At 35.4% G+C, this 14065-nt stretch overlaps 1 protein-coding gene across 1 annotated transcript in view; it reads right to left on the bottom strand.

The window, feature by feature from the left end:
• Positions 1 to 8554: 8554 nt before the first annotated feature.
• The window catches only part of LOC101670523 (eyes shut homolog), an 858786-nt gene continuing 853275 nt past the window's right edge, over positions 8555 to 14065 (bottom strand). The window contains 1 exon segment of the mRNA XM_045069380.1: positions 8555 to 10335. Coding sequence (XP_044925315.1) covers positions 8555 to 10335 — 1781 coding nt within the window.

Here is a 14065-nt window from a genome sequence, read left to right as displayed (position 1 = left end):
TTTTAGTACTTTTGATAAAATAAAGTTTATGCTGAATCTCAGAAATCTAGCTGGTTATAAATTTCATTTTTGAGAAATGATTCAATGGAGAAAAGAAAGTATGGGTAGGGAAAGAGATGGAGGTTGTGATATTGAAGAGATAAAAATTTTATGTTTTTGAGGGACTGAAAGGCAAAAAGTGTTAGTCTCAAAATGGAAACAAGTTTATATCTTTGCATATATTTGAAGTCATGAATGTAGGTGCTACATCAACAACAAATTGTGGAATAAAGAAAAAAGAATAGAAAAAAAGAAGAGTGAAGAGTGTGGAAAGAGAGGAAGGAGAAGTTTAAGAACGAAACCTAAAGGATTCTAATAGTTAAGTGGACAGCATGAAGCTGTGTTTTAAATTGGCCTGGCTGAGGTGGGGAGAGAATTGCAGAACAGCAGTAGCACAAAGGATGCCAGCCAGGTACATAATTTGTTGAACCCAGTGCAAAATGAAAATGTGGGGTCTTTTGTTCAAAAAAAAGAGGTAGGAAAATTTTTCATTAAAGGTCCTAAAATAAAAGCTTTTTCTTTCTTTTCTGGTCTCCTTTTCATCTCTTCACGATATATTTTACTTGCTATTTAATGTCATTCTAGATGAATCACCGAACATTATATCAAAAGCTAATGATGTACTTACTATATGTTGGCTAATTGAATTTAAATAAAAAAATTTAAAGAAGAAAATTTAAGATTTTCAACTTTAGCATATATTTTACCACTCATGTTTATACTATGCAATGCCTGTTTTAAATGGGATATAAGCGAATTTAACTCTTCAGTGACACCATCAAAATTATGTAAATCATGTTTCAGAGCCAGTACATTTGTTCTTAGCAAAAAATAACTGAACACTGATACAAACTTAATTGCTTTTATTCCACTTCTTGCTACCTGCATATTCTAACACTACCTTGGAACCCGATGACTTCCATAATACCCTTAGTTTATAATTCCTTTGAGCCTCACTAACATTCTACATACTATGGCTCTACCAAGTGGGGGTCCTTCTGAGTGTAGGGCTTTTGTGACAGTTTACACACCCTTGAAAGCAGTCCTGCATATAGATTCGAGAGCTTCACAAAGAGATTACCATAGTCTGTGACTTTATCCTAGCGCTCTGTCAGAATGGTACAGAAAAAAAAAAAAAAAAAAAAAAGAATGGTACAGAAGACAGGAATGTTGTGACTTGGAGTAACATAATAGAGTTAAGTAGGTCTGAAATACAATATAAGTCTTATATGGACTTATATGTCTTATAAATATGGACTTATGTCTTATATAAGTCTTATATGGACTTATCTGAGTCCATATAAGGCCGGTACTTACACCTTGGTCACAAAGGTAAAATATACTAATCTGAGACTTATAAACACCTTACACAAATTGCTACTCTAAGAACTGGCAAACTTCTAGAAAGAAGAAGTTAGTAAGCATTCTACCTTTGTAGACCATATGGCATCCATTACAACTTCTCAACTTTGCTGTCATAGTATGAAATCAGCCACAGACAGTATGCAACCAATGGGTATACCTGTGTTCCAGTAAAACTCTTTACAAAAACAAGTGGTGGGTCAGATATGACCTGTAGGTAATAACTTGCCAATCTCTGGTCTATGCTGTTGTTTTCCCAAGGTCAAATTCCCAAGACTCAATAATGGAGATGAAAGTGTTTTGAAACCAAAGAATTGTAACATGCATGAAAAAAAAATTGGATTATTAACTATATTCATTTTACTATTATTTTGCATATAGTACTATATTTTGTATACAGTGTTTGTATACACTATTTATTGTAGCAATAAGTGAGAATAAAATGCAAATAATGAATATTCTTGAATCCTGCAAACTAGCAAAACACAAAAAGCACAGGGCATTCTTCTGTGAAAAATGCTGGGGGAGGTATAGGAAACCAAATGTCAGGATTTTACTTCAGATCTGTGGGCTAGGTTTCAGTGGATATAGTTTGCCCTGCAGAAGTAGTTGTGTTTATTAGTGGTTCAGTTCTAAATGGGATTGTTTTATACACTGCAAGTAAATTAGAACAAAAGTGACTGTTGATTGTGACAGAAGCTTTTGTCTTCTATGCACATACTTCTTGACCACAAAGGACAGGGTGTGGAGCTGCCCCTCTGCAGTAAAGTAACTTGGGAAACTGTAGGAGGAGGTCTCATGTTTCAGCTGAAGGGGGACGTCTCATTTGGTGCTTGCTTACTGGTTTTCACCAAAAGGAAAACTTCCTCTACATTTGCTGGTTTGTAGAATGGACATATAAGAATGAGACATTTGAAAACTTCAGAATATAAAGAATGATTCCAAATTTGTCAATAGATAGAAATGAGAAAGAGTTATGATTCTTTTAAAAAGGCTTAATTCATATCTGAGTGTATCAGATATCAGATAAGCAAATGAACAAAAAATTATAGCCATTCTGGTGCCTGTCTTAAAGTAGTTAAGTAAAAAAAAATCTGGATATCGAGTAATATGATGTGATTAATTCCATCCCATTTTTAAAAATTTTACTAAATTCTAAATTTACTAAATTCTTTACTAAAAAGTAAAGAATTCTGCAGAAATATAACTAATGATCTCAATCTCTACATAGTAACTTAATTTCAAAAAATATGTATGGCAATGTTGATAAGATTTCAAGATTTTATTTCATAAAAATATTTTATATTATTTAAAATAATTTTAATTGATTTTTATTTCACTATAATAATGCTAATTAGCAATGATTTTTCTATCTTTTCTACATGAATCATTGTAGATCTCATAAAAACTTGATTATTTTGATCTAATATAAATAAAATAATTAAATATATTTTCTGAAATGTTATTTATTTCTCACTATATACAAATATTTATAAAAACATTTTTATTAATCATAAAATATATAATCAGTATGAAACTTTTAGAAAATAATAATCAGTATTGAAAGCAATATTGTTTAGGAAGAATCCTCTGTATGCATATGTGTGGTGTGCATATACTCATGTATTTGCAAGTATGTTGTATATATGATTTTATAACTTCTGCCTAATAGTATTATTAAGTACTAATATTTACTTAATACAACCACTATTAGGGCACATTTGTTTCTAAATATTTATTATTTTAATTATTTTTATGTTATTTGTATTTTTTATGTTATTATTATATGTTTTAATGTTATTATTATTATGTTTTATGTTATTTTTATATTTATGTCATGGTACTTTGGGTATATCAAAAATAATTTCCTAAAACTCAGATTATGTTATTATTAAAACTTCTAAAATTTCTGGTGGCAAGTAATTCTTCAAAAAGATGGTGTCAACTTATTTCTTCACCAATAAAGTGGTATATCTTCACAAATTCAAGTATTACAGTTGAAAAAAAAATAAAACACTGGCAAATGGGTAAAATTTGTCTCATTTTAAATTTGACATCTTTGGTTGCTTCTGATGATTTTTAATTATGTTTTACTGACTATGTACAGCAAAGTGTATTGCTATTTGAGTGGTCAGCTTTTCTTCTTTGACCTGAAAGGGTATTTACAACCATGTCTATCCTATGTGGAACACAGTTTTGTATATATTTGCTTTAACTATGCTTATGACAATTTTTGGAATAGAAGGGTATTAATTTTAGTTATTCTACTACAAAATATACTCACTATCAACACCTATGTATAATTTTCTATTTTTGCTTTTAAGCTTAAAAAGTTCCAGTTAAACCATCTATTAAAAACCCACAGCAAATATCATTCTCAATGGGGAAAAACTGAGAGCTTTTCCCCTAAGATTAGGAACATGACAGGGATGTCCACTATCACCACTGCTATTCAACATAGTACTAGAAGTCCTAGCCTCAGCAATCAGACAACAAAAAGAAATAAAAGGCATCTGAGTCAGCAAAGAACTCATTTGCAGATGATATGATACTTTATGTGGAAAACCCAAAAGACTCCACTCCAAAACTGCTAGAACAGTGTCAGGATATAAAATCAATGCACAGAAATCAGTTGTATTTCTCTACACCAACAACAAGACAGAAGAAAGAGAAATTAAGGAGTCGATCCCATTTACAATTGCACCCCAAACCATAAGATACCTAGGAATAAACCTAACCAAAGAGACAAAGAACCTGTACTCAGAAAACTATAAAGTACTCATGAAAGAAATTGAGGAAGACACCAAAGAAATGGAAAAATGTTCTATGCTCATGGATTGGAAGAACAAATATTGTAAAAATGTCCATGCTACCTAAAGCAATCTACACATTTGATGCAATCCTTATCAAAATACCATTAAGTTTTTTAAGAAATGAAACAAATAATCCTAAAATTTATATGGAACCAGAAAAGACTTTGAATAGCCAGAGGAATGTTGAAAAGAAAGCCAAAGTTGGTGGCAACACAATTACAGACTTCAAACTCTATTACAAAGCTATAATCATCAAGACAGTATGGTACTGGCACAAAAACAGACACATGGATCAGTGGGACAGAATAGGGAGCCCAGAAATGGACTCTCAAGTCTATGGTCAACTAATCTTACACAAAGCACAAAAGAATGTCTTATGGAAAAAAGACAGTCTCTTCAAAAAATGGTGTTGGGAAAATTGGACAGCCACATGCAGAAAATAAAACTGGACCATTTCCTTCCACCACACACAAAAATAGACTCAAAATGGATGAAAGACCTCAATATGAGACAGGAATCCATCAAATTCCTTGAGGAGAACACAGGCAGCAACCTCTTCAACCTCAGCCACAGCAACTTCTTCCTAGAAACATGGCAAAGCCAAGGGAAGCAAGAGAAAAATGAACTATTGGGACTTCTTCAAGATCAAAAGCTTTTGCACAGCAAATGAGACAGTGAGCAAAACCAAAAGACAACTGACAGAATGGGAGAAGATATTTGCAAACAACATATCAGATAAAGGGCCAGTATCCAAAATCTATAAAGAACTTACTAATCTCAACACCCAAAGAACAAATATATTATCCAATTAAGAAATGGGCAGAAGACATGAACAGACATTTCTGCAAAAAAGACATCCAGATGGCCAACAGACACATGAAAAAATGCTCCACATCACTCGGCATCAGGGAAATACAAATCAAGACCACAATGAGATACCACCTCAAGCCAGTCAGAATGGATAAAATTAAGTCAGAAAATGACAGATGCTGGTGAGGATGAGGAGAAAGGGGAACCCTCCTACACTGTTGGTGGAAATGGAATCTGGTGCAGCTACTCTGAAGAACAGCATGGAGGTTCCTCAAAAAGTTGAAAATAGACCTACCTTATGACTTAGCAATCACTCTACTGGGTATTTACCCTAATGATACAAATGGAGTGATCTGAAGGGGTATGTGCACCTGAATGTTGATAGCAGCAATGTCAACAACAGCCAAACTATGGAAAGAACCTAAATGTCCATCAACAGATGAATGGATAAAGAAGAGGTATACAGATGAATGGATCAAGAAGATGTGGTATATATACACAATGGAATACTATGCAACCATCAAAAGAAATGAAATATTGCCATTTGCAACAACATGGATGGAACTAGAGCGCATCATGTTTAGTGAAATAAGTCAAGCAGAGAAAGACAACTATCATATGATCTCCCTGGTATGAGGAAGTGGTGATGCAACATGGGGGCTTAAGTGGGTAGGAGAAGAATCAATGAAACAAGATGGGATTGGGAGGGAGACAAACCATAAGTGACTCTTAATCTCACAAAACAAACTGAGGGTTGCTGGGGGGAGGGGGTTTTGGAGAAGGGGGTGGGATTATGGACATTGGGGAGGGTATGTGATTTGGTGAGTGCTGTGAAGTGTGTAAACCTGGTGATTCACAGACCTGTACCCCTGGGGAATAAAAATGGAATATAATATAAATATAAATATATAATTATATTTATACACATATATAATTATAAATAAATAAAAATAAATATAAATATAAGGTTTTCATTTCAGTACTATTTTTGATATCCATTGCTATTGGAACATCTTTGGATCAGACGCTCTGGCTGTTCTCTCTCAAATCCTTTCAAACAATTGGTAGAAAAAATAGAGAATTATATTGCTAGAGGAAAATCATACCAAACTGCTAAAGACTGTATTTTTTTTCTCTTTTTTTAAAAATAATTTTTAAAATTTCCTTACATAATTTCTAATACCAATATGGGGCTTGAGCTCACTGCATGCTCTACTGACTGAGTCAGCCAGGTGACCCCCCTTTTTATTTTCCTTTTAAACTTCACTTGATTAGTAAACAAAACCATGAAGCCTGGTTTGATTTAGAGGATGGCTGACAAAGACAACTTCAATTCAATTTAATAGATGTCATTATATTATAAAACCAGCAATCATACACTTCAAAAGTTACACAAGACTCTAAGAAGCATATCGATAGCCATGGTTCCATGATGCCTCACTTTGCTCATCACAAGAGATGACCTGGAGCATCATTTTTCTCTTAGCCACGAAATCCATCAGAACAAGGGAGACCAGAATTATGAGCTTTCTACCTCCTGTGCTTTCCGAGGATGGAAGTTGCATGTTGAGAATAAGTAGTAGTACTCACTGGTTCGTTTTAGAAACATACAAGCAAATTCTCACTTTATCACTTACATGCTTATTCTATGTTTTGGCACTGTCATGGAACCTGGAACGTAGCACTGCAGGGCATTCTACGATGGCCCACCCTCCCTTTTCTCTACATGAAGATATTAGATAAATGTGTAGATATGTTTTTAAAGATAATTTTCAGCTACGGAATGGGTTTGACCAATGGGGAGCTCCTGCAGGAGTCTAGACGACAAGAGGAGAATGAAGTTTGGGATATTCTCTCCTCATCTACTCCTGATCGGTTTACTTTGGTTTGCTTGTGTTCTCTCCCTAAACACTGCCGCATATGTAGACTGGTAGCTTTCCTCTTTATGGGTCCTGATAACTGCCTTTTCCTTTGATCCTTTCAGGACTCAAGGTAGTAACGACGTTTGCTCTTACTAGTCCCTTCAGAACGATACAGTCCCTCTTTGTTTTCCCTAAATTCTACCTATATCTTTGTAAATAATTTTTCTTAAAATTAAACTCTTTCTAGGTAACCAACTGGCGTTTGCTATCAATTCCCTGATTTGATCCTGGCCAACACAGTGGGTGAACATACTGCCCAGCAAGTGCCTTGTAAATTATTGATTAGCATATCTAAAATAATTAGGGAGGCAAGAGAAACTGGAAGAATAGTAGCAGAATCAAAGTCAAAATCACCAAACAGTGTTTGCAGTTGGAATGAGATGGGAAAAATGGAATGTGACAAGACTTTGTTCATAAAGGCAAACTTAGGATTTGATTTCCTGGAAATGGAGTATTTGTGTCCTGATTATTTCCAAGGGATGGATATTAGACTGATTGTATGAGAGGATATGTAACTCTGATGCATTTATATGTGAGAAGTGATGTATAGGTGTTATTGATAGTCTTAACTGTTATACAAAAAGCTTATAAAAGCTTGTAAAAGCACAAGGAAAATACTACATTTAAATTTGAAATTAGAATTTATCTTATTTTTAGAAACTTTGTAAAGAAAATCATATCACATGACATACCAAAGGTAAGATTTGGTTTTTGTATTACTGAGTTGCCAGCCACAAATTATGCACTTAAACAAACACACAAACTATAAATATGCTATGTAATACACAAAACCTATACACTTCTCATTGAAGGAATATTAACTTCACTCCCACAATTATAGTTGAAATTACACAACATAGAACATATTTACATAACAAAAAAATACCCTCTCTTTTTGCTAAATATAATTTTTGAGTTTTTTGTTTTGCATATTTCCCAATTTGACAGTTATTACAAGGGTAGAGGAGACTAATAATTTATAATACACTTTAAAGGAAGAATATTTATCTAGGAAATGTGGCTTTTCACTAATTATTTCAAGAATGAATTCAAACTTACACATGGGATGCCATTTTGTTTCAATTTTTACATATTTTTTGTCAAACAAAGATCACTAATTTAATTTATGTTCTGAGTTATATATAATGAAAGAATCACAGCTTAGCATAAAGCAATGATAAGCCATGCTGTGTAGGATGGCAATACTAAATAAAGTTCCTTTGATCTCCTCATCTTCCCATTAAAAAAAAAATACTACACTGAAAAAAAATGTTAGAAAGTGTACATTATTTTGTGTTCTACCAGACAAAGAATCTATTTCAAGAAATAAGAATAATAAAAGTTATTCCTAAACTTTGAAAGATCTATTGTAATGAATTGAACTACTTCAGTTTCTGATTGCTTGCCAGCAGTGTAACTGTCTCCAGCATACTCCTGTATTGATCTGGTAGCCTTTGTGGCCCTGCATAAAGAATAACCATCTGTGTCAGGTGCAACAGCAGGTGCCATCCCCACTGAACTGTCTGCTACCCTGATTACAAAGAAGATGGTTAGAGCACCTGGTGACCAAGACAGGCTCTTTCTCCTTCACAGAAAAGAAACTCATTTCTAAAAGTTTACTGAACTGAAACTGAGAAACTCCCCAGAAATCATCAGTTGAAGAGGAATGAACTCCGGGGAAGACAAAGTAAGAGATCTAGTGACAGGAAGCCTCTGGCTTGCATCAAGAGGTTCCCAGCCATGTACACTAGGCTGAAGTTCCCATTTGGACCACTCTGAAGAAGTTCTGAGCCCTTCGTTTAAATCAGATGTGAAGGTCAGATAATCTGTATAATATGTCCAGTCTGGCGTAAGTACAGACATAGGGAAAGAGGTCTGTATTGGAAGTGACTGACTTGCTGAAACTGCATAAAATTGAACATTAGAGGTTACTTCTGAAAAATCAGACACTGAGTTCATGTAAAGAAGCAGGTTGTTTTTGAGGTCACTTGAATGTACAGTTTCTGGATGATTTTCTAAATTTAATTAAAAATCTAGAGAGCTATCATGTGTGAGAAGTTTGGACTGTTGATAAGATCCTTTAATCTCTTTCACATCCAATAAATTATCTTCATTCAGTGTCTCAGTAGGGCCCACGGTTACACCATAGTGTCCTATTGTCAATAGTTTTAAAACATTTTCTGACAGAGAAGGATCATCAGTAGCCAGTTTTGAAGTCAAATCAGTATTCATCAGGTATGAAGAGGCAGTTTGTGATGGGACAATGGATAAATAAGTCTTATCCAAACATAAATTAACATCCAAATTACTTGATAGGGTAATAGATTCTTCCAAGGATGAGGATAAAATCCTTTTTTCTGTACTCTTTTTAGAAGGGAATAAAGATGACAGCTCTGTGAACACTGCTGATGGCGTTATTTCAGTAGCAGAGGAAAATGAATGCCCAGAAGTGATAGTTTGAATTCCCATTAGTGCATACCAGCTGGCTAATATCACTAAGTTCATCCAGAATGTCTCATAAAAGTGGGACTGTTTGCTATGCAAAACTCGATCTGAGAATTCATGAGAGGATTTTATTTCAGTCATAGAACATGTTGCACATGTTTGGCTTAATTCACTTAAAGAATCAGCAGCCTGTGATTTGATGTTTGTGAGTCTCTGGTTGCTAGATGCTTCCATAATAACCTGGTATTCACTGGGAAAGGAAGCTTGTGTAGTGAATTGGTACAGAGTTGATGAGTTAAAGATGGCTACCTGTTTAGATATAATTATCTTAGCAGGAGAAATGGGAGACATTGAGGAACTTAGCAATCTCCAGGACTCTCTTCTTGAAATTAAGGAAACAGCTGAATATCCTTCAGTATCCTCTTGAGCCCCCCTAGAGACAACTGGAGGTGCACTTGTAGAAGCAGTTGTGAGCAGGAATCCATGGGAGAGTAATGAGTGCCTGTTTAACTTAATATCAGCCCCTGGAATGCCAGTAATTACTGAACTCATTGTGGTAGTAGATAAGGCAATAGTCTGATTGTTCTCAAATAATAAAGATTCTGTAGGAAAAATAGAATCTGTCATGAAAGAAGAGATGATAAATGAGGTCCTCTCTCCCCTACTGGGGAAAAGGAATCCTGGTATGGCTACTAAAGTTTGGATAGGCATATATGATATGGATGTTTTGCCACAGACAATTTGTGCTGGGTCATGAACACCAAAATTCAGAAACTGAGAAGAGGAAACATCTGTGGAAGGAAGAAGACTGTATTTGGCTGAGAGCTCTCTAGTGGAAATCAGTTCTTTGAGTATATAGCTTTCAAAAGACATGCCAATACTTAATGCTGCCAAACCAGTGGTTGGGAGAACACCATCCTTGATAATATCTGTCTGTTTGGGACCTTCAGAGAGGAAAAAGGAAAGAAAATCAGAAAAGAGAATTAAAACTGAAGAACTCTTGGTTCAACATCTGCAAATCAGTCAATGTGATACAACACATCAATAAAAGAAAGAACAAGAACCATATGATACTCTCAATAGATGCTGAAAAAGCATTTGACAAAGTACAGCATCCCTTCCTGATCAAAACTTTTCAAAGTGTAGGGATGGAGGGCACATACCTCAATATCATCAAAGCCATCTACGAAAAACCCACCGCAAATATCATTCTCAATGGAGAAAAACTGAAAGCTTTTCTGCTAAGGTCAGGAACACGGCAGGGATGTCCATTATCACCACTGCTATTCAACATAGTACTAGAGGTCCTAGCCTCAGCAATCAGACAACAAAAGGAAATTAAAGGCATCCAAATCGGCAAAGAAGAAGTCAAATTATCACTCTTCGCAGATGATCTGATACTATATGTGGAAAACCCAAAAGACTCCACTCTAAAACTGCTAGAACTTATACAGGAATTCAGTAAAGTGTCAGGATATAAAATCAATGCACAGAAATCAGTTGCATTTCTACACAAACAGCAAGACAGAAGAAAGAGAAATTAAGGAGTCAATCCCATTTACAATTGCATCCAAAACCATAAGATACCTAGGAATAAACCTAACCGAAGAGACACAGAATCTATACTCAGAAAACTATAAAGTACTCATGAAAGAAATTGAGGAAGACACAAAGAAATGGAAAAATGTTCCATGCTCCTGGATGGGAAGAATAAATATTGTGAAAATGTCTATGCTACCTAAAGCAATCTACACATTTAATGCAATTCCTATCAAAGTACCATCCATCTTTTTCAAAGAAATGGAACAAATAATTCTAAAATTTATATGGAACCAGAAAAGACCTCGAATAGCCAAAGAGATATTGAAAAAGAAAGCCAACGTTGGTGGCATCATAATTCCGGACTTCAAGCTCTATTACAAAGCTGTCATCATCAAGACAGCATGGTACTGGCACAAAAACAGACCCATAGATCAATGGAACAGAATAGAGAGCCCAGAAATAGACCCTCAACTCTATGGTCAACTAATCTTCGACAAAGCAGGAAAGAATGTCCAATGGAAAAAAGACAGCCTTTTCAATAAATGGTGCTGGGAAAATTGGACAGCCACATGCAGAAAAATGAAATTGGACCATTCCCTTACACCACACACAAAAATAGACTCAAAATGGATGAAGGACCTCAATGTACGAAAGGAATCCATCAAAATCCTTGAGGAGAACACGGGCAGCAACCTCTTCGACCTCTGCTGCAGCAACATCTTCCTAGGAACAACGCAAAAGGCAAGGGAAGCAAGGGAAAAAACGAACTACTGGGATTTCATCAAGATCAAAAGCTTTTGCACAGCAAAGGAAACAGTTAACAAAATCAAAAACAACTGACAAAATGGGAGAAGATATTTGCAAACGACATATCAGATAAAGGACTAGTGTCCAGAATCTATAAAGAATTTAGCAAACTCAACACCCAAAGAACAAATAATCCAATCAAGAAATGGGCAGAGGACATGAACAGACATTTCTGCAAAGAAGACATCCAGATGGCCAATAGACACATGAAAAAGTGCTCCATATCACTTGGCATCAGGGAAATACAAATCAAAACCACAATGAGATATCACCTCACACCAGTCAGAATGGCTAAAATCAACAAGTCAGGAAATGACAGATGCTGGCGAGGATGCGGAGAAAGGGGAACCCTCCTACACTGTTGGTGGGAATGCAAGCTGGTGCAGCCACTCTGAAAAACAGCATGGAGGTTCCTCAAAATGTTGAAAATAGAACTGCCCTATGACCCAGCAATTGCACTATTGGGTATTTACCCTAAAGATACAAACGTAGTGATCCAAAGGGGCACGTGCACTCGAATGTTTATAGCAGCAATGTCCACAATAGCCAAACTACGGAAAGAACCTAGATGTCCATCAACAGATGAATGGATCAAGAAGATGTGGTATATATACACAATGGAATACTATGCAGCCATCAAAAGAAATGAAATCTTGCCATTTGCGACAACATGGATGGAACTAGAGCGTATCATGCTTAGCGAAATAAGTCAAGCAGAGAAAGACAACTATCATATGATCTCCCTGATATGAGGAAGTGGTGATGCAACATGGGGGCTTAAGTGGGTAGGAGAAGAATCAATGAAACAAGATGGGATTGGGAGGGAGACAAACCATAAGTGACTCTTAATCTCACAAAACAAACTGAGGGTTGCCGGGGGCAGGGGGTTTGGGAGAAGGGGGTGGGATTATGGACATTGGGGAGGGTATGTGATTTGGTGAGTTCTGTGAAGTGTGTAAACCTGGTGATTCACAGACCTGTACCCCTGGGGATAAAAATATATGTTTATAAAAAATAAAAAATTAATAAAAAAAAATGAACAACTCTGGCTGTGGGCTGAATCTTCTGCAAATTGCTCTGCTACCACATACCCAGTACATGCGAACAAATGGTGCTGTAAGTCATATTTCTAATATGCCATTGATAGAATCAATGAATACATAACATATTGGTTTAGAAATATTAGAAGTATCATTTTACTTTCTAAATAGTGACAATATTTTTTATATTTGATAATAGTATATATAAACTTAAGTCTTTAAAAGAACAGAAATTATGAAGACAAAGAGTAGGGCAGACTACCTTTCTGCTTATGATATCCAATGGCCCTCACAAATATTTTTAACAAGAATACCTTGTTAATGGCTATAATTCTCATTCTTATTTTCTAATCATATTAGAAATCAGATTTCTAATATGAAAGTGTATGAATAAGTTTGGTGACTTCACAAATTGTATAAATGCAAAGACTCCTATTATTCATACTCCATGGAGGGCTTAAGTCAAACAAATTTTGTTATATAAGAAGAACAAAACTGGAGGTATCTTGTAGCCTAATATCAAACTATACTACAGAGCTGTTAGTAATCAAAATAGCATGGCACTGGAATGAAAACAGGCACATAGATCAATGGAATACAATAAGGAGTCCAGAAATAAGCCCTATTCTATATAGTCAATTAATCTATGACAAAGAAAGCAAGAATATACAAATGGGAAAACATGGCCTCTTCAAAAAGTGGTGCTGGGAAAAGTGGACAGCTACAGCTACCTTACACCATGTAATACATTCAAATGGACTAAAGATTTAAATTTAAGACCCAAAACTGTTAAACTAGAGGAAAACAGGCAGGGAACTGTTTGACATCAGTCTTAACAATATTTTGTGGGGGGGGGGGGGGTCAGACTCCCTAGGCAAGGGCAGTGAACACATCGTTCTGCATCACACTATAACAAGCTTTTGCACAATGCAGGAAGCCATCAGCAAAACAAAAAAGGCAACCTACTGAATGGGAGAATATATTTGCAAATCACACATGTGATACATGGAGATTTTCCAGAACTTACTATCAATAGAGCAAACTGATTAAAGATAGGCATAGGGTAGTGTGCCTGGGTGGATCAGTTGGTTAGGCATCTGACTCTTGATCCCAGCTCAGATCTTAATCTCAGGGTTGTGAGCTCAAGCCCTGATCTGGCTTACTTAAAAAAAAAAAAAAAATGGACAGAGGACTTGAACTGACATTTTCCAAACAAGACATACAGATGGCCAAAAGATACATGAAAAAATACTTAATATCACTAATCACCACAGAAATGCAAATC

Source organism: Mustela putorius, unplaced genomic scaffold, assembly GCF_011764305.1.
Source record: "Mustela putorius furo isolate JIRA1106 unplaced genomic scaffold, ASM1176430v1.1 tig00003927_pilon_pilon_pilon, whole genome shotgun sequence".
NCBI classification, from domain to species: Eukaryota; Metazoa; Chordata; class Mammalia; order Carnivora; family Mustelidae; genus Mustela; species Mustela putorius.
This window is presented reverse-complemented; position numbering and strand designations above follow the sequence as displayed.